At 39.8% G+C, this 19,656-nt stretch overlaps 3 protein-coding genes across 3 annotated transcripts in view; 2 read left to right on the forward strand and 1 right to left on the reverse strand.

Moving 5' to 3' along the window:
• The window catches only part of LOC129359181 (uncharacterized), a 5,083-nt gene extending 1,393 nt beyond the window's left edge, over positions 1-3,690 (forward strand). Inside the window, exons 2-3 of the mRNA XM_055028630.1 lie at positions 1-388; positions 2,892-3,690. The exon at positions 1-388 is cut by the window's left edge and continues 90 nt beyond it. Of these exons, the coding sequence (XP_054884605.1) occupies positions 1-388; positions 2,892-3,234 (731 nt within the window). The 3' untranslated portion in view covers positions 3,235-3,690. The remainder of the gene's footprint in view (positions 389-2,891) is intronic.
• Positions 3,691-4,292: 602 nt separating this feature from the next.
• On the forward strand, positions 4,293-16,653 carry ints4 (integrator complex subunit 4). Its single transcript, XM_055028549.1, has 24 exons — positions 4,293-4,410; positions 5,538-5,732; positions 5,829-5,946; positions 6,701-6,807; positions 6,892-7,006; positions 7,382-7,467; positions 7,557-7,607; positions 8,069-8,157; positions 9,321-9,441; positions 9,515-9,586; positions 9,667-9,841; positions 10,639-10,844; positions 10,910-11,052; positions 11,957-12,072; positions 12,791-12,924; positions 13,178-13,344; positions 13,511-13,604; positions 13,701-13,781; positions 13,856-13,986; positions 14,059-14,118; positions 14,232-14,391; positions 14,469-14,612; positions 15,533-15,653; positions 15,739-16,653. The coding sequence occupies exons 1-24, from the start codon at positions 4,357-4,359 to the stop codon at positions 15,927-15,929; spliced, it is 2,931 nt and encodes a 976-aa protein (XP_054884524.1). The 5' UTR covers positions 4,293-4,356; the 3' UTR covers positions 15,930-16,653.
• On the reverse strand, positions 16,042-19,518 carry aamdc (adipogenesis associated, Mth938 domain containing). The gene is made up of 4 exons (XM_055028551.1): positions 19,210-19,518; positions 17,967-18,110; positions 17,789-17,884; positions 16,042-17,035 (listed from the first exon to the last, which is right to left on the reverse strand). The coding sequence occupies exons 2-4, from the start codon at positions 18,096-18,098 to the stop codon at positions 16,895-16,897; spliced, it is 369 nt and encodes a 122-aa protein (XP_054884526.1). The 5' UTR covers positions 18,099-18,110; positions 19,210-19,518; the 3' UTR covers positions 16,042-16,894.
• Between the last annotated feature and the right edge of the window lie 138 nt (positions 19,519-19,656).

Here is a 19,656-nt window from a genome sequence, read left to right on the forward strand (position 1 = left end):
GCTCCTCCATCACCTGGACCTTCTTCAGAGGCGGCCTGGTCCGTTACAGCCAGGAGGTGACCGGAGGGCGGGTCAACCCTGACTCGGACAAATCCAGCAGAACCACCGTCACGTCCAACTGCTCCCTGGCCCTCAGCGACCTCACCGTGGAAGACGCGGGTTCGTACGTGTGTCTGGAGAACAAGGAGGCGGTCACCGACGTCTACCTGTCGCTGCTGAGCGTCAGCTCGGGTTCTCCGATCACGGAGCTCCGGCCCGGAGGGAACCTCTTCCTCACCTGCATCCTCTTCACCTACTACGACGCAGGCAGCTGCAAGCCGTACTCCAACGTGTTCAGGGTCAACTGGCTGGATGAGGACGGGAAGCGGCTGCCCGGAGACGACAGGAGGTTCATAAGATCGATGTTACGAAGATCGATTTAGGCCGGAAACGATTAATCGGATTACACTGCAAAAACACAAAATCTTAAGTATTTTTGGTCTAGTTTAAATGTCTGAGTACAATTAAAATGTACAAAAAACTTACAAAAAACTTTTCAGCAAGATAAAGATAAAAAAAACTGTATTAACTCCACTGGCAGATTATTTCACTTATTACCTGGTGCTTTTTCAATGATTATTGAATTATTGATATTGATATTTGCACTAGAAACTAGACCAAAAATACTTGGTAAGATTTTGTGATTTTGCACTGTGGCATTCACACCTTACTTACCTAAAATATTTTTGGTACAAATATTTTAGTAAACTTGAAATGAGACCAAACTGACTAACAGGAAGATACATAAACTTGATTTAATTTTATTTTGATAAAAAATAAAATACTAGCTCCAACACTGGAAAAAGTTACTAGAACTAATACTTTTTAAAATCAATATTAAGGAATTAATTTATTTAAAATAAACCCCAAACTTTCTGATTTCCAGTGACTAATTGGTAAATCCAAAAAAATAACAAACATATCAGCTCTACAATATATTCATGTTATATTAAACAGCAAGAGATTTGATGTTTGAAGTACTTATCAGCTGCTGATCTTTTACTTCTAGAAATCTATTACTACAATAATTTAGTTGCAGCTCTAGATTAATTGCACACAGTTCCCAGTACTGACCCTTGTGGTACACCTAGATTACGTTCTTTGTATTGCAGATTTGACACCATTTATTTTAACACAACAATATCTAGGTTAGACTTGAACCAGATCAATTTTTGTTGAGAGAAATTTAGTTGTTTCAGTTTCATCGGTTTGTGGTTTAAAGTGTGAAAAGAGGGAATGTAGCTGCCAGGTGCTGCTAATGTAACGCTTTTACTTCACTTATCAGCTTCAACACCTCTGCAGAAACAGGTTTATTCTACTTGTCTTTATTTGTGTGAAACCATATTGTTCCTGTTGATGACCCAGTTTAGGCCGAACTTCCGCTGACGGACAGATGCCTCTAATTTCACTCTAGAGCGAAGTTTCCCAGTGGTATAGATTCTCTCTGCTCCAATAAACCTCATCCAAATGATTATATCACCTCCTTTATGCCCCATTATGTGCTGGTTGGTAACTAAATGCATCCTCACTATAGTTATGAGCAAATCTTTGTCTATATTCTGCTAATGTCGAGAATTAAATAATAAATTAAATTAAAATCACATGCAAACAAGCTTGTCCACTAGATAAGTCGTTAAAAATCATGGCAGCAAAGCATGTAAACAATTTGTGAGATATATTGATAATTCATCCATGACGGCAGCGCTCATCATTTATCGACCAGCAGATAAAATGGTCGCCACACTGGCGGCCATTTTACAAATGTTATATGGATTAATCACGTCTGACTGGTTCTCAACTTTTTTTTTTATTTTACTATGTGATGCTGTGAACTGCATATTGTCTGAAAAACAAAGCAAAACATCTTTCTACAACTTCCTGTTGTCTTCTTTGTCGTTTTCGGCTGCAGTAAAGTCCGACTCCCGTGACCCGTATGAATTTAAAAAACTGTTTCCATTAACATCTATTCCGATACGGCAGAAAAACGATGGCAGCCCAAAAACTTTTATTAAATGACGTTTTTTTAATCGCCTTGTTTCCATTAAGCAAATTTGTTTTGGTACTTCAATGTGGACTATGCCATAGTTAATGGAAACGCAGATCATATCAGATCAATGCTAACATGGTGAGATGCAAGTTTAGCTTCAAATTCTATCTTGAGATTTTGTTTATTTGCAGTTCCTCAACTCTAACTCATAAATGCAATTATGAAGGTTTTTCACCACAAAAGGAATCTCCAACTAAAAACTGAAAGTATAAGACAGCGTTTATGCTAAAAGAAAGTAATAATTATTGAATAGTGACTTAAAATGAGAAAAAAATCTAAAAGTTGATGTTTCTTTAGGTATTTTTGAAGCATCGACTGCGGGTTTGTGAAAGGGATCAGCTAATGCAAGACATTTAAAAGCTTTCGCTGAAAAAATACAAAATGTTACAAAGTATATTTGACTCGTTTCTAGTGCAAATATCTTAGTAAACTTTAAATAAGACAGAGTCCGTGATCGATACGTCGAGTAACAAAAGTCACATACATTAGCAAAAATATCATGAAATTCCTTTCAAATATTTCGAAATTAGCACCACAAAATCTGTGATTTTTATTGCAAAAAAAAAAAAACACAAAAGCAATCACAAAATGTATTGATATTTTAATAGTTTAGTTTAACTAACCTATCAAAATATTTAAATACATTCTGGCACAACCGGCCCTTTAAGAACATTCAGATTTTTGATATGAAACTGACTTTGACGCCTCTGTTTTAGGCCTATTCAAAGTGTTGGATGATAAGATACAATCTGTGCTGAAGACCTTATTACACAGAACATAAAATATGTATTTTGTCTCCATGCAGGTTCAAGCTGACTGAAAACACTCGGTGCAATGTCACGCTACACATTAAGCTGCAAGCGGAGGACAACAACAGGAAGTGGAGATGTCAAGTGGACACCACAAAGGACAAGAAAATTACATTTCTGGACTTCAGATCCTCCTTTCTGTTTCAAAAGGCCCAGATGAACCAGACTGTGAAGCCGCCGGTCACAGAGGAGTGTCCCGCAGAGCTGCCCATCAGCCGGATCGTTCTGTGTGCGGTTCTGCCGCTCATGGTGAGCATCGTGGGATTCTTCACATGGAAATCAGACCACAAGAGGGCAAAGACCTCAGCAGCTGTCATTGAGCTGCAGGATGTTTACTGACTGACTGCTGATCTATTTGCTGCAAAGAAACTGTAAAATGCAGGAAATGGACCTAAAATGAAGAAAATGGACAATCGTCCCTTGTTACACTGTAAAAACACAGTCTTATCAAGTGTTTTTGTCTGAAATAAGACAAAAATTACTGTTCATCACACTGTTCTCATTTGCAATAATTCTCATTTAGTGTCACCTCCTCTTGTTCTCATATCAAACTGTTTACTTGCATAAATGTTTGTGAAAGTCCACAACGGTGAATCTATTTTTCAATGTCAGTTGCTGCAAATAAATAGAAAAACTCTGCACTGGCTTGCAAAAGTAGTCGTACTCCAGAAGCTTTTTAATATTTTCTATGCTACAATCACAAACTTTAATGTATTTCATCTGGCTTTTATGTGACAAACCAACAAAAAGTAGAAGGAAAAGTAATAATAATAATAAAAGTCATAAAAAGTATGCTGTGCATTTGCATTCTTACTCTACCTCTAAATAAAATAAATTACAAGTTTAATTTAGTAAATCAGTACATTGCGTATAATTGAATTATATTGTAACTCCAGCTGTTTGGTGAAGGCCTCAGAGGTTTAAATATTTATTAAATATTTATGTCCTATTATTACAGCGTACACTAATACAGTACAAACCCTGTAGATCATAATGTTGAAATAAGTTAAACCCTAAACATATTATTTTAAATAATGACTATTGTGTTATTTTCTGGTTTGATTCATTTAATTTGATTTATTTTAGCTGGTTCAACGAGAATTTGTCGTAAAATAATTTGAAATAAAGAAATACTTAATTGAAACATGATTCCAATTTATGGTTTTATCAGTTCTTCCACACAATTCTGGCTGATTCATTTAAATTTCAGCGTGGAATTGGTTAATTCAAACAAACATTTGTTGGAAAGCTTGTTCAATAAAACACCTAATTATTTCAATAAATATTAATCAATCTTTAAATAATTTATTAAAAGACAGAAAACTACATTAATATGAACATACAGTGAAAGCGTAATTTACCAAAGGAACCTGAACGTCACATTGACGTTCCTACGGAAAGCTGAAAGGGACAATTCTGTGTTGTTGGTGTGAAACATCAGCTAGCTGCTTTTGCTACAACATGGCAGCACATTTGAAAAAACGAGTTTATGAGGAGTTTTCCAAAGTTGTTCAGGTAAACCCAAGATGCTGTTTGTTTTTTCCTCGCTTCTTGTTCAGTTATAAACCGAACAGAAAATGTACCGACAGGCTAACTAGCTGGCTAGCTAACGTAGCATAACAACACTCAACCAGTCTCGGTCAAAACCCAGTTTATAACGGTTACCGTGCTCTTTGGGATCGCTTCAATCGGTTCAAATGTAATATTCGAAATTGATTTCAGTCGATAATGTTACAATTATACCCCGAGTTCCGGACTGGGCCAGTTAGGCTTCCTTAACACCAGCTAGCAGGTAGTAAATAAATACAAATGACGTGAATAATCTGTTCTGACAGGAGATACGAACCACGTTTTAATGTGACGTTTTGAAGCAAAGTTTAAAAAAAATAATGTGATTAAACTGATTAAACTGTAAAACATGGCTTGCATTTGTATTCAGCCCCACTGAGTCAATATCGTAGAGTCAGATTTTGACGGATTATACCTGCAGGTTTTGTGGTGTGTATATCACTACAACTTAAAACATATTTGCACTTTACTCTTTGCAAAATAACCAGAGTTGCGTCAGTTTAAATGAAATATTGATTGAGTTTAAAATGCTTTGCGTAATTAGAAGGAGAATAAAGCAATGGAAAACAATGACATGTTTAAAAACAGAATACATGTCATGATGTTACAGTTGTTATTGATCAAATTTGGCTGTAAATAAATGTTTTTTAGCTGTGATTTAAAAGGGACTCAGTGTCTGATCTGATTGAGTTTTCATTCAGACCTGTGAAGACACTGTTGCAGTAATCAATGGATGAGTTTCTCTAGATCGTGCTGGGACTTTTGTATTTTAATCCTGGAAATGTTCTTCAGGTGGTAGAAGGCTGACTTTGTAACTGTCTTCATGTGACTCTGATGGTTCAGATCTGAGTCCAGCATACAAATTTCAAGCTCGATGGCGAGTTTCTAGCAGTAATAAATGAAGCTGTAGATTGCAGATCTAGATTGTGCCTCTTTAGGTCTTTACATAATAGCTCCAGATTCTGCATCAGTGTGAATAATTACATCCTGTAATATGTTTTTTTGGTTATATAATATTACATATTTGGTTAAAATATTAATTCAGTTAGCAAAAATGATAATAATTCCTGCAGATTCCTCATGAAGAAGCTCCAGCCAAGAAGCTGCGCCTGTCCAAGCCCAGTAAATCCGCAGCGCTGCACATCGACCTCTGCAAAGCCGCCAACGCCACCGACGCCCTGCAGTACCTGCTGGAGTTCGCACGCAAACCGGTGGAGGCGGAGAGCGTGGAGGGCGTGATCCGGATCCTGCTGGAGCATTACTACAAGGTGAAGCTAACACCACAGATCCACACACAGTCACCAGGTTTTGGATTTGTTTACAGTTGTTGGTGGTAATAATTCCCTGTTTTGTTTCTCATTTAGGAGACTGATAACTCAGTGAGGCTGAAGATCGCATCTCTCCTGGGTTTGCTGTCCAAAACAAACGGCTTCAGCCCCGACTGCGTCGTAGACGACGTGATTAACACACTTGGAAATGAGAGTGAGACCCGTAGCACTGCTTCAACATGTTCTACCTGGAGTAAAAGTAAAAAGTCCAAGAGATTACTCAAACAAGTATTGGGTAAAAAAAACCTACTGAGTAACTCATCAAAACATAATTTTAATATTTAAAAAATACATAATCAGGAGGTTAAAAAAGGAAGTCATGCGGAGAGTTTGGTATTTGAAATATGGAAGAGAATTAGTGCCACTGGAATAAAAAAAATACAAAAAGAATTGTTGTTTTTTTAATCATAATCCTGATTTTTGACCTTAGATGATTAGTCATATTTTCTGAGAGAATTGTCAGAAATCTGGGATTAAAGTCAGAAATCTGACATTAAAATCCAAATTCTGAGATTAAAGTCAGGATTAAGTAAAAAATCTGAGATTAAAGTCTGATTATTTTTTCCCAGTGTTATTAATCATCTTTCATATTTAAAGACCCAAATGAATTAATTCATATAAATAACATAATCACAAAATAATAAAACCAGGCAAAATATAATAATTTTCCAAATCAGCTTCTTTCAATAAAAAAGAAGCTGGAAACTGGTGAAACTGTTACAGAAACTGCAGGTTTTTGGTTAAAATGTTTGTTTTTCATTCATAATCAAGATATTTAACTCAAGTAAAAGTAAAAATACTCCTAAAAGTTTTTTGTTTTTTTTCCAAAACCAGTTACTCCAGTAATGTAACTATTTCCAGCCCAGCTGCAGATCCAGTTCTGATGACGGTTTATGAAATGTCTCCAGAATCCCATCAGGTTCTGGCTCAGCTGCTGGACTCCCTGCTGCTGATCGGCGGCCAGCTCCCAGAGAGTCCGGCCGTCAGGCGGCGCCTCGTCCAGGTGGCCTGCAAGGTGAAGCTGCCTGGGTGAAATCTGGGCGTCGCCGTGGGGACGCCGCGCCGCCATCTTGAATGTCTTCCTGTTTCTCCTCTTCAGCTTCTCTCCGACACGAACTTTGGGGTGAGGAACAAATGTCTGCAGCTGCTGGGGTTCCTGGGAACTGTGGAAACGCCTCTGACCAAAGACGGCGAGGGACCGAGCTCATCGCTAGGTCTGAAACATCCGACCGTACAGCCGACCGTACATCCGACCGTGCATCCGACCGTACATCCGACCGTGCATCCGACCGTACATCCGACCGTACATCCGACCGTGCATCCCTCCATACTTTGAGCCTTTAGTTCGTTACTGTAGTAAACATCAGATGTTAATTCTTGATAAATTTTTCTTTTTATTCTTTAACAATGAAATAATCGAATAAAAATCTTACCATGAATAATTTGCAGTAACTGTCACCAGCCTTATCAATTTAGTATATTTAATTTCTGCTGCTGTGACACAAACCTTGAAAATCATCACCTAGAAAGTAAAATTGTGTTTGGATTGCTGCTAAATGTGTCGGAGTGTTTGCTGTGTGGCTCTGCAGGAGGAGTCCGGGACGTCCAGAGTATCATCAGCACCTACTTCTCAGACCAGGACCCCAGAGTTCGCGCCGCAGCGCTCAAAGCTATGGTACCACCAGCCACTCTCCCTCCAGCTGCACCGTTAAATTACTGCTTTTTTCATTTTTTTTATTAAGATTTTGTTTACTTATTTTCCAGCTGCAGCTTCATGAGCGAGGAATGAAGATTCATCAGATCATTTATGAACAGGTGCTCACAGATAAACAAAACATAAACAAAGCAGCAATATTTAGATGTTTAAATGAATCCTGTTACACAATTAACAAAAAAACTACAAGGATTTAGTTATAATCAGCATTTTTAAGACGCATATTTAATTCAGCAGTTAACAGATGGCTGATTGATGGATTTATAAAACTCTGTTAGGAAGGGGTAGCTACGCAGAGTGGCCGGGTCCAAACGTTTCAGCAGGAACCAATAAAATCTCCAGGTTTTTAAGGAAACATCAAGTAAGGAAAACAATAAAGTGTCTGAACAGAAAACCTACAGATATAAACAAGTAAAGAAAATGAAGGACAGATGGTTGGAAACTGTTGAATCCAAATGTGATGCACTTTGACTCTCTCCTCTCAGATTTAATTATAAACTTTAATTAAATCGGTCGATCAGCTGCTGCAGAAGGAAAATGTTGATATTTTTCACGTTTCCAGGCCTGCAGGCTGCTGTCTGACGACTATGAGCAGGTCCGCTCTGCCGCTGTGCAGATGGTCTGGGTGCTCAGCCAGCTCTACTCAGAAAGGTAAAGATCAAACCATAACGCTTCCTCTAAATCACAGGTGTCAAACTTGAGGCGCATGGGCCAAATCCGGCCCTTTGTAGCTTTTTATGTGGTCCTCTGGACTCCAGAAGGAGTGTTTTAGGTCTGGTTTCTACTGTAAATATTATATTACACTTGAAATAAGACAAGTAACTTTTCAGCTTTAGGTAAATAATTTCTTAAAAAAGTTCTAGTTCCACTAGCAGATTATTCCACTTATAACAAGACATTTTCCTCGTGTTATAAATTAAATAATCTGCCATTTAAACTTGAGCTTTTTTGTGAATATTAAGGAGTATTTACTTAAAACAAACTCCCACATTTTGCTGAAACGCTGCGTATTTCAGGTGTACTAACATATTAGCACTTAAAAATTAGACAAAAATACTTGGTAAGATTTTGAGCTTTTGTGGTGAAGAGACTTCAAAATAACAGGTGTATGCTTCAAGATGAGGTTTTTTTTTTCAGCAAAATCAAATCAGTTTTTATTTATTTATTGTCAAATTAATCAATCAGTCCCTGCAGTTTTTCATGATTTAGCAAATTCTCGTGAAATCAACGAATCCAAGCACTTTTTCTTGCTATTGCTTAACACAGTCAGTCAGTTAGGATGTTAAAAATGTGAGTTTTTTACAGATTATCTGCATAAATGAAGTTTTGCTAACTCACAAACGGCGGTGTTTGTTACTTTTGCAGCGCTGTTGCCTCAGCCTGCCCTGATGTCAAGTAAAAGTCCAAAAAGTCAGACGTCAGCATGCTTTTTGGAAAATTGTCAAATATTTTCCACAGAATCAGTAATTTTGGAGGTGAAGAACTACAAAAACTATCATGAAATTAAGGAGCGACTGCTTCTTAGGGTTAGGAAACTGTTTAATAACAGTTTATTAAAGTTTATAAACTGTTAGTAAACTTTTCACAGTTTATTAATGAGTTCTCTCAATATATTCTGGCACAAGAATGTGTAAGAACATTTATGATCTTGATGTGGCCAATTAAAATGAGTTTGATCTAAATCAACAGCAGTGGAAATTTCAGATCGTCAAGGATTATTTAACAAAAAGAGGATTTGTCAAATTTAATTGAGTTTGAGTTGAACTCTTCAAATCAGGGGAAATATTCAATGTATTTCCTGCTCTGCTTGTCAGCATTGTGCCCATCCCGTCGTCCAATGAGGAGATCCGGCTGGTTGACGATGCGTTTGGGAAGATCAGCCACATGGTGAGCGACGGTTCCTGGATGGTTCGGGTCCAGGCCACTAAAACCCTGGTGAGGAAATAAAACTGATTCAGTCGTCACATGTTGGATCCGTGAATTTTAACGTTTAATGTTGGAATCCCAGGGTTCCATGCTGCAGGTCAGCCCTCACTTTCTGGAGCAAACTCTGGATAAGAAGCTCATGTCGGATCTCAGAGTGAGTACGCTCCGGTTTGTTTTCTGCCTTCACCAGATTAAATCTGACGTTTTCGTTTCTTTTGACCCGTCTGTGTTCAGAGGAAGCGCACGGCTCACGAACGAGCCAAAGAGCTCTTCGCATCCGGAGAGTTCTCCTCCGGCAGGAAGTGGGCCGATGACGCCCCCAAAGAGAAACTGGACACCAACACCGTCAACCTCATCGCCTCGGGGGCCTGCGGTGCTTTCGTCCACGGCCTCGAGGACGAGATGTTTGGTATCTTATCAAATCACTGTGTGTTTCTGTGCGTAAATGTGGCCCCTTTTTGTTCTAGATTTGAATTTTGAAGGGGGCCTATTATCTAAAATTCTAATTTTGCACATTTTTGTGCTTCTATTTCAGTCTCTACTACTTAAGAAAACACCCAGACGGGTTTTGGTGGCAATAAATGAATGTTTTTTGGTGTCTGGATAAAGAGCCGTTTCAAAGATTTCCCAATAAAGTTGCATTCGGCGGATTCTGCAGGATTACGCAGCAACCCCAGCCAGACCAGCCGGTTACCTAGCAACCCAAACTAAGCTTCAGCATGTTTGGTCAGCTGGTTTTACCCTGTATGCTCTGTACAATGGCTGCTGGAAAAGACAAGTGTTTTTTGTTAGAAACCTCTCGCTACATTCTTTTTGGTTGTGCAGGAGGCCTCACTTCTGCTTTTCAAAGATGTATGGTTGTACAATTACGCAGCCATTTTTGAGTGAGCGTACAGGTTGAGTTGGGGGCGTCGCCAGCAGCACATTATTTGGATTTAAAGTGACAGACGCCTTAAAACGGCTCAAAGTAGGTAGAACTGAACAGAATAAAATCTCATTTTATGCAAAAAATGTAACAAAAATGTTTCTGTCCATTTCTCCCGCTTGCGCTAGAATAGCGTGTTTGTTTTTGGTTATATTTACCCAGAATGCCGTGCGCTGTGGCGTGGTCTTCAGTAATATTTTTCACTGATCCTCTTCTCACTTTGAATCTTTTTGCTTTGTGCTGGAACATGTCTGACTGTTTCCTCTTCATGTCCGCCTCAGAGGTTCGAATCGCTGCAGTGGAGGCCCTCTGCCGGCTCGCCCGCTCGTCGCCCAGCTTCGCCGAAAAGTGCCTCGATTTCCTCGTCGACATGTTCAACGATGAGATCGAGGAAGTCAGGCTGCAGTCCATCCACGTGCTGAGAGAAATCTCCACCCACATAACGCTCAGGGAGGACCAGCTGGACACCGTGCTGGCCGTCCTGGAGGTCGGCACGACCCGAATGCTTCGTTTTTGGCCGCGAGTGAAGATGCTGACGATGTTTGTCTCCAGGACTCGTCTCGGGACATCAGGGAAGCTCTCCATGAGCTGCTCTGCTACACCAACGTCTCCACCAAGGAGTGCATCCAGCTGGCGCTGCTGGAGCTGCTGAAGAACCTCAACAAATATCCCACCGACCGCAACTCCGTCTGGAAGTAAGACTTTATTACTTACTGTTATCCAAAAGATTCTGAGCAAAAAAAATAAATAAATTTCCTTAAATTAGTGAAGCAAACAGTCATTTTTTTGGTTACTTTCCAGAATGTTAAAGTTTATTTAACATTCAGTCCTTTAAAGCTGCAGTCTGTAACTTTTATAAAGAATATATTTTTGGCATATTTGTGAAAAGTGTCACCATGTTGTGAGACAGATAATCTGTGAATAGAGCAATCGCCTTCTGAAGAAAGGCACCTCTCCTCACCTGAAACAACCAATCAGAGCCAGGAGGAGGGTCTTAGCGCTGTCAATCCTCCTCATGTACTCGCTGCTAAATGTGCTAATGGCAGAGAAGCAACTTGTTGCTACGGGAAAACCGTTTATTCTGTGTTTTCAGTGGCTATACGAGCTAGCCTGAACATTCATGATCGTCGGTGCTAAATGCAGCGTAGCAGAGGGAGACGGAGCAGGGGAGAGCAGCGCCACAAGGATGGGTGATTGACAGCACTGCCTCCTGGACAAATTGGTTGTTTCTAGAGAGCACTGGGAGAAGTTTTGCTTGAATTATTTTAATGCATTTATTTTTCACAGATTCTCTTGTCAAATATGTAACATGTTTATCAATTAAAGTTTCATATTGCAGCTTTAATAAAACTGCCCTGAATCAGTAACTCTACCAAAGTAATTTGAAACAAGTAACATTCAACTTTTTGCTGAAGCAAATCTTAATTTATATAAGTTGTTGTAAAATAACGGCCTGTTATTTTGCAGCGTTTCAGAGAAGATCTTATTATTTCTGGAAAACAGTCCAGCAGTTTATTTACTGATTATTATTAAATGAACTGCGTTATGTTGTCTTAACTTTGTCCTTGATTTGTTTTCAATCTGCTTTTCTTCACACAGATGTTTGAAGTTTCTTGGATCTCGCCACCCAACGCTCGTGCTGCCGCTGGTTCCTGAGCTGCTCAGCACTCACCCGTACTTCGACACGCCGGAGCCTGACATGGACGACCCCGCCTGTATCTTTCTTGCCCCCGAAAAATCATTTAAAGGGGCAATAATATGTAAAGTCAACTTTTTTGAGCTTTACATTGTGTTATTCATGTCTTTGTCAAAAACACACCTGGAGTGTTTCATGCTTGTTTGAGAAATGCTTTCATCTACATGGCAACCATTCGGCTGTGCAAAACACGTGGGTGGACTTAGCCCCGCCTCCGGGCCTCACAGAGTGGCACTCGCCCGCTCAGCTCCTTCAGACTAGCCAGCAGAAATTAGTAAACACCTGGTGGGAGTGCTGAGCTCATTATGCAATCTGCTTCTCAGAACCACGTTGGTCAAAACGTTAAAGGGTTTAGAAAGAAGCCATGTTGGGACTTTCTGACGGCAGAGATTCTTAAAGAGACAGAGGCCTAATTTTAAGGGGATAAAACAGGAAGTAAAATTTCTTTTACTTCCTGTAAAAGACATGAAATGTTTCTTTGTGACATGAAATGGCTCTTTGTGCTCAGAAAACGCAGAAATCTGCCACTTTAATGTGAATAAAAAGCACAGAGGAACAGAAATCAGTGTGGTAACCGTTAAAATGTACTTCTTTATGAGAGGAAAGTTTAATTCTTGAATACTTTCTTCAATATTTAATTTTTCTGCCTCTGCAGAGCTGCTGCAGTGGTTTTTATGGCACAGAGTTGCTTTGAGTGAAATCTGTTCGTCCCTCTTGACTCCTGTGACTCATCTCAGACATCGCGGTTCTGGTTTTGGTGTTCAACGCCGCCAAGTCGTGTCCCACCATGCCGGCGCTGTTCTCCGACCACACCTTCAGGCACTACGCCTACCTGAGGGACAGCCTGTCGCACCTCGTTCCCCCACTCCGGGTGAGAACCGACAAAACACCACAAACAGCCGAACAGCTGGATCCATTTTCATGCAAATCGCCTCAATTTATGTTTTATTTAAAACTTTTTTAAGATTTTGGTATTTGTGAGTCTTTAGTTCCTGTAAATCAAGAATCTATTTAAGCTAAAAATTACGCTGACCTTCCAGATTGTCTTTAGCAAATAATGTTTCACACATCCTGCCGAAAATTTAAAGTAGTTCAGTTTAGTTTCCTGTAACTGTTTGCTTCAGTTGCCGGGCAGGAAGCAGGTTTGCAGTCTGGACTCCGTGGACTCAGGATGCGGTTCTGGTTCGGTGGAGTCGGCCAAACTCTTCCTCCAGCAGAGTCTCAACAGGGTCAGCACCATCCAGAACCTGGAGACACCTGGAGCCCAGGACCTGTTGAACTTCACAATACGGTAAACGTCGCACTGGAAGTAGGACTGAATAAAGTTAAATGTTTGTCAAACTCTGAAAATGCTTTTGAAAAAAGTCTTAGCATCGCTCTGTTGATTAATGGTTTCAGATTAAAATTATCTCCATTTGATTGATTTACCTGGATTATTGTGGTTCTCATTTCATCAGAGATCTGCAGCGGCTAGGCGAGCTGCAGACTGAACTCGCTGGAGCTGCTGATTTCTGCGCCACATACCTGCGCTGTCAGCTGCTGCTCATGAAGGTGGCATGTGCTTCCTTTTCATTAGCTGGATGTCCTGCAGGAGAACGAATCTCAGAGAAAAACTCTTTTAACGTTTTATGTATTGTTGTTGTTCAGGCCCTGCAGGACAAGCTGTGGAACATGGCCGTCCCTCTCTGCCTGAAACAAAACGTCACTGCTACAGCTGCAGCTCAGCAGGTAAACACACAAACTTAAGACTGAAATAAATCCCACAGCCTTAAAACGCAGTTAATTCTTCTGATTTCCTGCAGATTTTAGAGGAAACCTACAAGCTGGAGTTTCTGTACAGCGGTTTGGAAAGCAGGGAGGTGGCGACCATTCACCATGTTCGCCTTCAGGCCAAAGCCCTGCAGCTGGTGCTGACGGCCAGAACCAGACCAGGGTCGGTACAGAAACGCACAGCGCTCAGTCGCTGTTTGTTCAGAGGTTTCACCCGGCTGTCACTTCTCCTTAGGTTGGATCTTCTCATCAGCAGCTGTGAGAAGTTCCTGCAGGAGATCGAGTCTTTTCAGAGGTAATTCAGTCTGTTAGTGTGTTTTATTGTATTGTGTTTCTGGAACTTCTGAGAGGCTATTTTAGATGCCAGCTGTAGTAACTCGGCGGATTGTGGCCTTTCTGCTCCCCCAGGATGTTCCTGGCAGAGCTGCCCCACCTCCAGGACAGCTTTGTGGACAAACTTTTGGAGATCATGCCGCGGCTCTTGTCTTGTAAACCTGTGGAGATGGTGAAGATTCTCCAGACGACGCTGAGGCAGAGCGGCCTGCTGCAGCTCAGACTACCTGAGCAGGTAACATAATAACCAATCAGAGTTTCTGCCACACAAAGCAGATCTAATACCAACACATCGTCATATTTGTGTCGCAGATCCATCGCGCCACAGCCGCCATCATCGAGCCAACAGGCGAGTCGGATAACCCGCTGAGGTTCACGTCCGGCCTGGTGGTGGCGCTGGACATCGACGCCACGCTGGAGCACGTCCAGGATCCCCAGGATAAGGTCAAAGTTCAGGTGACTGTTACCTTAAATTGAAAGAAAGCTGCTGATTGTTTCATACTTTGTTTTACCAAAATGTTCTGGGTGCAAATATTAGCGATTCACTGCAAAAAAAAACTTCTTCTTACCAAGTATTTTCCTCTAGTTTCTAGTGCAAATATCTTGGTTCTCCTAAAATAAGACAAAACTAAATTACAAGGAACTTTTCGGAACGATATAGGAGCTTGATATTGATAAATAAAAAATAAGTACAAGTTTCACTGGCAGATAATTTTACTGATGACATTTTCCCCACATTTTACATGAAATAATCTGCCAGTGGAACAAGTTCTGGCAGTAAAGTTTTAGTTTTGTAAAGTTTTAGTTTCCTGCATGTTGATAGTAACCAATTCATTCCTATTAAAGGAACTAAAGGACAGGATCATTGTTTTAGCTTCACTTCATGTTATAATGTTATTCCCTGAAGTGTTGCTTTAATCTCCATGACAACCATTCAGCTGTGCAAAACGCCTGGGTGGACCTAGCCCCGCCCCACTCAGCTCCTTCAGACTAGCCAGCAGCAAATAGCAAACACCTGATGAAACTGTGAATCAGCTGAGCTCATGATGGGAAAGTGAAACGCTGGTAGAGCCGTTCAGTGGTTGATGGAGGAGCCGTGTTGTGACGACTTCCTGAATTTCAGAAAGAGTTTTTAAAGAGGCCCAATTTCAAGTTATTAAATTACAAAGTCAGATTTCTTTTAAGTTATTTGTGATATATTTATCATATTTATATTTACTGGATTACTTTATTATTTCAATTAATCATAATTCATTGTTTTAGCTCTACTCATAGAATCAGTCCCTGGAGGTTTGTTGATGTTGAAAGTTTCAATAAACATTTTTTTGGATTTTGCATATTTAAGCCTTTAACGGTTTTTTCAAACATTCCTACAGGTCCTGTATCCAGACGGCCAAAGCCATGTGATCCATCCCAAACCGGCAGACTTCAGAAAACCGGGACCGACTAGACACCGGCTCATCACCCAGGTTTACCTCTCTCACACCGCCTGGACGGGTCAGTACAACAAACCGCTCAGAGCTCCTCGCTTTGAGGTCGCGCTGACCTTCAGCTAACATCAGACGGCCTTGACTTTCCCCAGAGCCTTCGCAAGTCGAGGTGCGCCTCCTGCTGGCCTACAGCTCCTCTTCGTCCTCTCCATCTTCATCCAGCAAGTCTGGGTGGAGCGACAGCATCGACGGCCTCCCGCCAGCAGAGGCCGCCGTCGAGGGAACGATCCCGTTCAGCAAGCCTGTCAAAGTCTACATCATGCCCAAACCTGCACGGAGATAACCGGACCCCAGGTCTACGAGACCCTGCTTCAGACAGGACTTCAGACCGGACTGGGTTTTTAAAGCAGATGGAAATATTTTTATTTGGATGGAATTTTGTTTTTCACTCCACAAACATTTGGAAAGTATTTTAATTAGTTTTCATGTAATCAAACAGGCAGAAATACACAATTCAGCAATTCACAGATTTAGTCTGCAAAAACATAATATTTACAAAGTATTTTTGTCTAGTTTATAGTGCAAATATCTTATTACACGTGAAACAAATCAGAAGTAATTTACAAGTAATTTTTCAGCAAGATATAGCAGCTTGTTTTAGGTCAATAGTTCCTTAATATTGATGGAAAATTTTTCTAGTGTTATAAGTGAAATAGTTCCAGAAACTACAGTTTGTGTAGTTTCTATTTGCACTTGAAACTACAAAAAATACTTGGTAAAATATTGTTTTTGCAGTGTAGCTAATCCTGAATAAAGAAGAGTTAAATACAATCTGCAAACCTCCTTTTTCTATTAGAACAATTTTTATTCATATGTAAATAAAACATCAGCACCATTTTGATTGTTTTAGACACTGTTGGTGCTGGAGGCTGTTAGAAATGCATTTTTATTCAAGTTCATGTTGTGACTTTGAATTCTCAGTCATCTCAGGTAAACTTTAACGCACTTCAGAGCTTCAGAAACTTTACTCCGGTAAACTCTGTAAATAAAAACTGATTTAACCTTCAGTATAAGATGCTGCTTTACGGCCGTTGTATATAGAAAAAGTTATATAATTTTCTAATTGGATATTTTCTTGTTTTTCTAGAAAGTTTGAGATTAATTGCAAATTTTCCCCATTTTTGGAGTGCATTCATTCCTTTTTAGAACCTTGAACGGTTTAAGTCTCACCACTGATAACTGCAGAGATGCTGAGAAAACCTCTGGGCGCAGGTATCAACATGTTTAATGGCGTCCAGAAAGGCGATGTCAGCAGGTCGAGTGGAAAACGCCGCCCACTTTGGCTCCTTGAACAGCCAGCTTGTTGTATTCAGCCACAGCCTTCTGAGTCTGGAGGACTCGGACTTCAATGCCTTGCTGCTTCACGAAATCCAGAGTCGAGGAAGGAACCTGTGGAGGAAAAAACATGCACGTCTAAAACAGGAACTACGGTACTTTGTGCTACAGAACTGATGGGATTCTGGCTCAAATATTACAGCAATGGATCATAAAATTATTTAATATCAACAGGACACAGAGAGGCTCTGTTACCAAGGCAAAGTTAATTATTAATATTTGTATTTATCTGTTTATCACAGAAGTTGAAGCAGGTAAAGCTGAAATGTTGCTGCTACAGGAGTTCTGGGTAGAATATAGTTACAGATAAACTCGGCTTTTTATCTTATTAAATATTTTTTGCACAGTTTTGGCTTAATTGCCGTTAGGAATATGTTGTTTTTTCTGCATATTACCCTTTTTGTGTCCGTATATCCCAGTTAACAATGAACGATTACCAAATTAGTTAATGATTCTTTAAATTCCAGCCGTACAATAGATCCAAACTTCCTGATTCAGATGGCTTTTGTCCTTTCGCCTCATACGAGTCAATCGGACCCGTGTTGAGGCAGAAGGCGCTCAGATTGTTGAACCAATCCCCTTTTGGGATTTCTGCAATCCTGTTTTACCCCTTAGTCTGCTGCGTCCTCTACAGGGGGATTAGGGCGTAAAGCTGAGGGGTCGACTAAGCTGACCCTCACACATAAACACTGTATGGTACCACAGAAAGATCAGCAATGTCTTATACACCCTTGTAGTTTAGTTTGTTATTGAGGTTTCTGGTGTTGCACAAACATTCAATTTGACTTTTTAAAGAATATAATTTACCTGTAGAGCTTCACTCATTCCTCTCCCAATGACCAGCAGCTCTATTCCCTTCTTCATCACCTCCTCCAGGTCAGCAGGCTGCACTCCTGGGTAATGCTAGGAGAAAGTCATAATGTTCCTCAGAGGAACAGATTCTACAATCGCTAACAGCGTTTATATTGATTCTGGTTTGACTTACATCGGTCCCAGTCTCCCTCCAGTCCCAGGCCCGGCTGCCTCCGGGCCAGACCTTACAGTCCTTGTAGCTGGAGGAGCATCCCTTCACCTTCATCAGGCCCCAGGACAGGGAGGCAATTTCTGGGGAGGTCATAGTTCAACGAGGCTGGAAGACAATACCAAGTAATCAATAATGTAACTAACAAACAGTAAACACAGCTCAACCAAAGAAAAAGCACAGACACTCTTAGGAGCTTTTTTAAAATTGTCTAGGTCAAAGGTCGCCAGAGTTAGGTAGTAACTAATTACAATTACAAGTAACTCGTTGGGAAAAATTTACTTTTAGGAGTATTTTCACTATTCCACAATTTACTTTTACTTGAGTAATTTCATTGTGAAGTATTTCTACTCTTAGTTGAGGTAAATTTCTGGATTTTCTACCAACTGAATGAAAAACAAACATTTTTCAAACAAATCTTCACCAGACACAAAATTTCATTTGGAAAGAAACTGATAAGGATTTTTTTTTGTCTGATTTTATTTTCTAATTATGTTATTTATATTTTTGGTTCTTGCAAAAGCAAAATTTCCACATAACTTTATATTTTGGTTCAAGAGTAGTGCTACTCTTATTTCAGTATAATTTCAGGCTCACATTTTGTTATGTCAAGCTCTCCAAAGTGACTCATAATAACCTTGAACTGTAATGTTAGCAACTAAATAATGGTTTGATATTTAAACTGGAATAGAAAACTCTTTTCTGTAAAATCTGCAAAGAATTTGAAATATAAAATGACAATAACAACTCCTGGAATAATTTTAATATGAGGCGGAATGAATGTTTTTTTTTATTTTTTGGAACATGCAAGTAATACCTACCTTTCCACTTGTTACATAAAAACATACCTCTCACAATAAAAAACAATTAAGAACAATAACTATATAACCAAAGAAAACAGCTGACATGTTTAAAAAGTAAGAAGCCTTTTAGTGGTTTTAAGCAAAACATTTAAGGAAAGATGCAACATTAACACAGTTAAGTCAGTATTTATTTATGTATCATTAAGTTTAACCTAAATTAGCGTTTAATTTTTATTTAAATATGATTTAAGGGGGTGAAAAGCTCTTTATTATATAAATATTGCAGATCTCCAATACAGGCCTTTTTAGAGAGCAAAAATTAGACGCCCTTCTTCTACGATAGCAAATACAGCCTAAAAAGTTGCTAGGAAACCGAAACTGTCATAAATAAAACTTTAACTCACCGTTTGACACCAACAGCGACGGATCGACTCTGAAGTGGGAGTTAAACTGCTGTGGCGTCCTGAGTTGTAAACACGCTGTAGAGTTAAACCTCCCAACACAATCCTTGCGGCATATTTTTAATTAAATGGAGGCTACGCCCTCTGGTGGATGGGAGGAAAACTGCAGCAGAGCCGAAAACATTCAATGTCTATTTTTATTTCGTTAGGTTGCATTTAGCTGAGCCTCTGACTCGGCTTTTGGTCTTAACTTAAGTCTCGGGTATCCGATTAACTCTTAGGTCCCGCTCTACTACGATTTAATCATGTAATTAAGCTGAAGACTGTTTAACCTCATACCGATGACGTAATTCAACCGTTGGGGAGCACAAGCTAATTAGCATAGCATATTAACCCAATTTAAAGCGTTTCACGTCATTGAACAAAACTGTTTACCACATAAATCCAAAC

Source organism: Poeciliopsis prolifica, unplaced genomic scaffold, assembly GCF_027474105.1.
Source record: "Poeciliopsis prolifica strain line A6 unplaced genomic scaffold, Auburn_PproV2 SCAFFOLD004, whole genome shotgun sequence".
Taxonomy (NCBI): domain Eukaryota; kingdom Metazoa; phylum Chordata; class Actinopteri; order Cyprinodontiformes; family Poeciliidae; genus Poeciliopsis; species Poeciliopsis prolifica.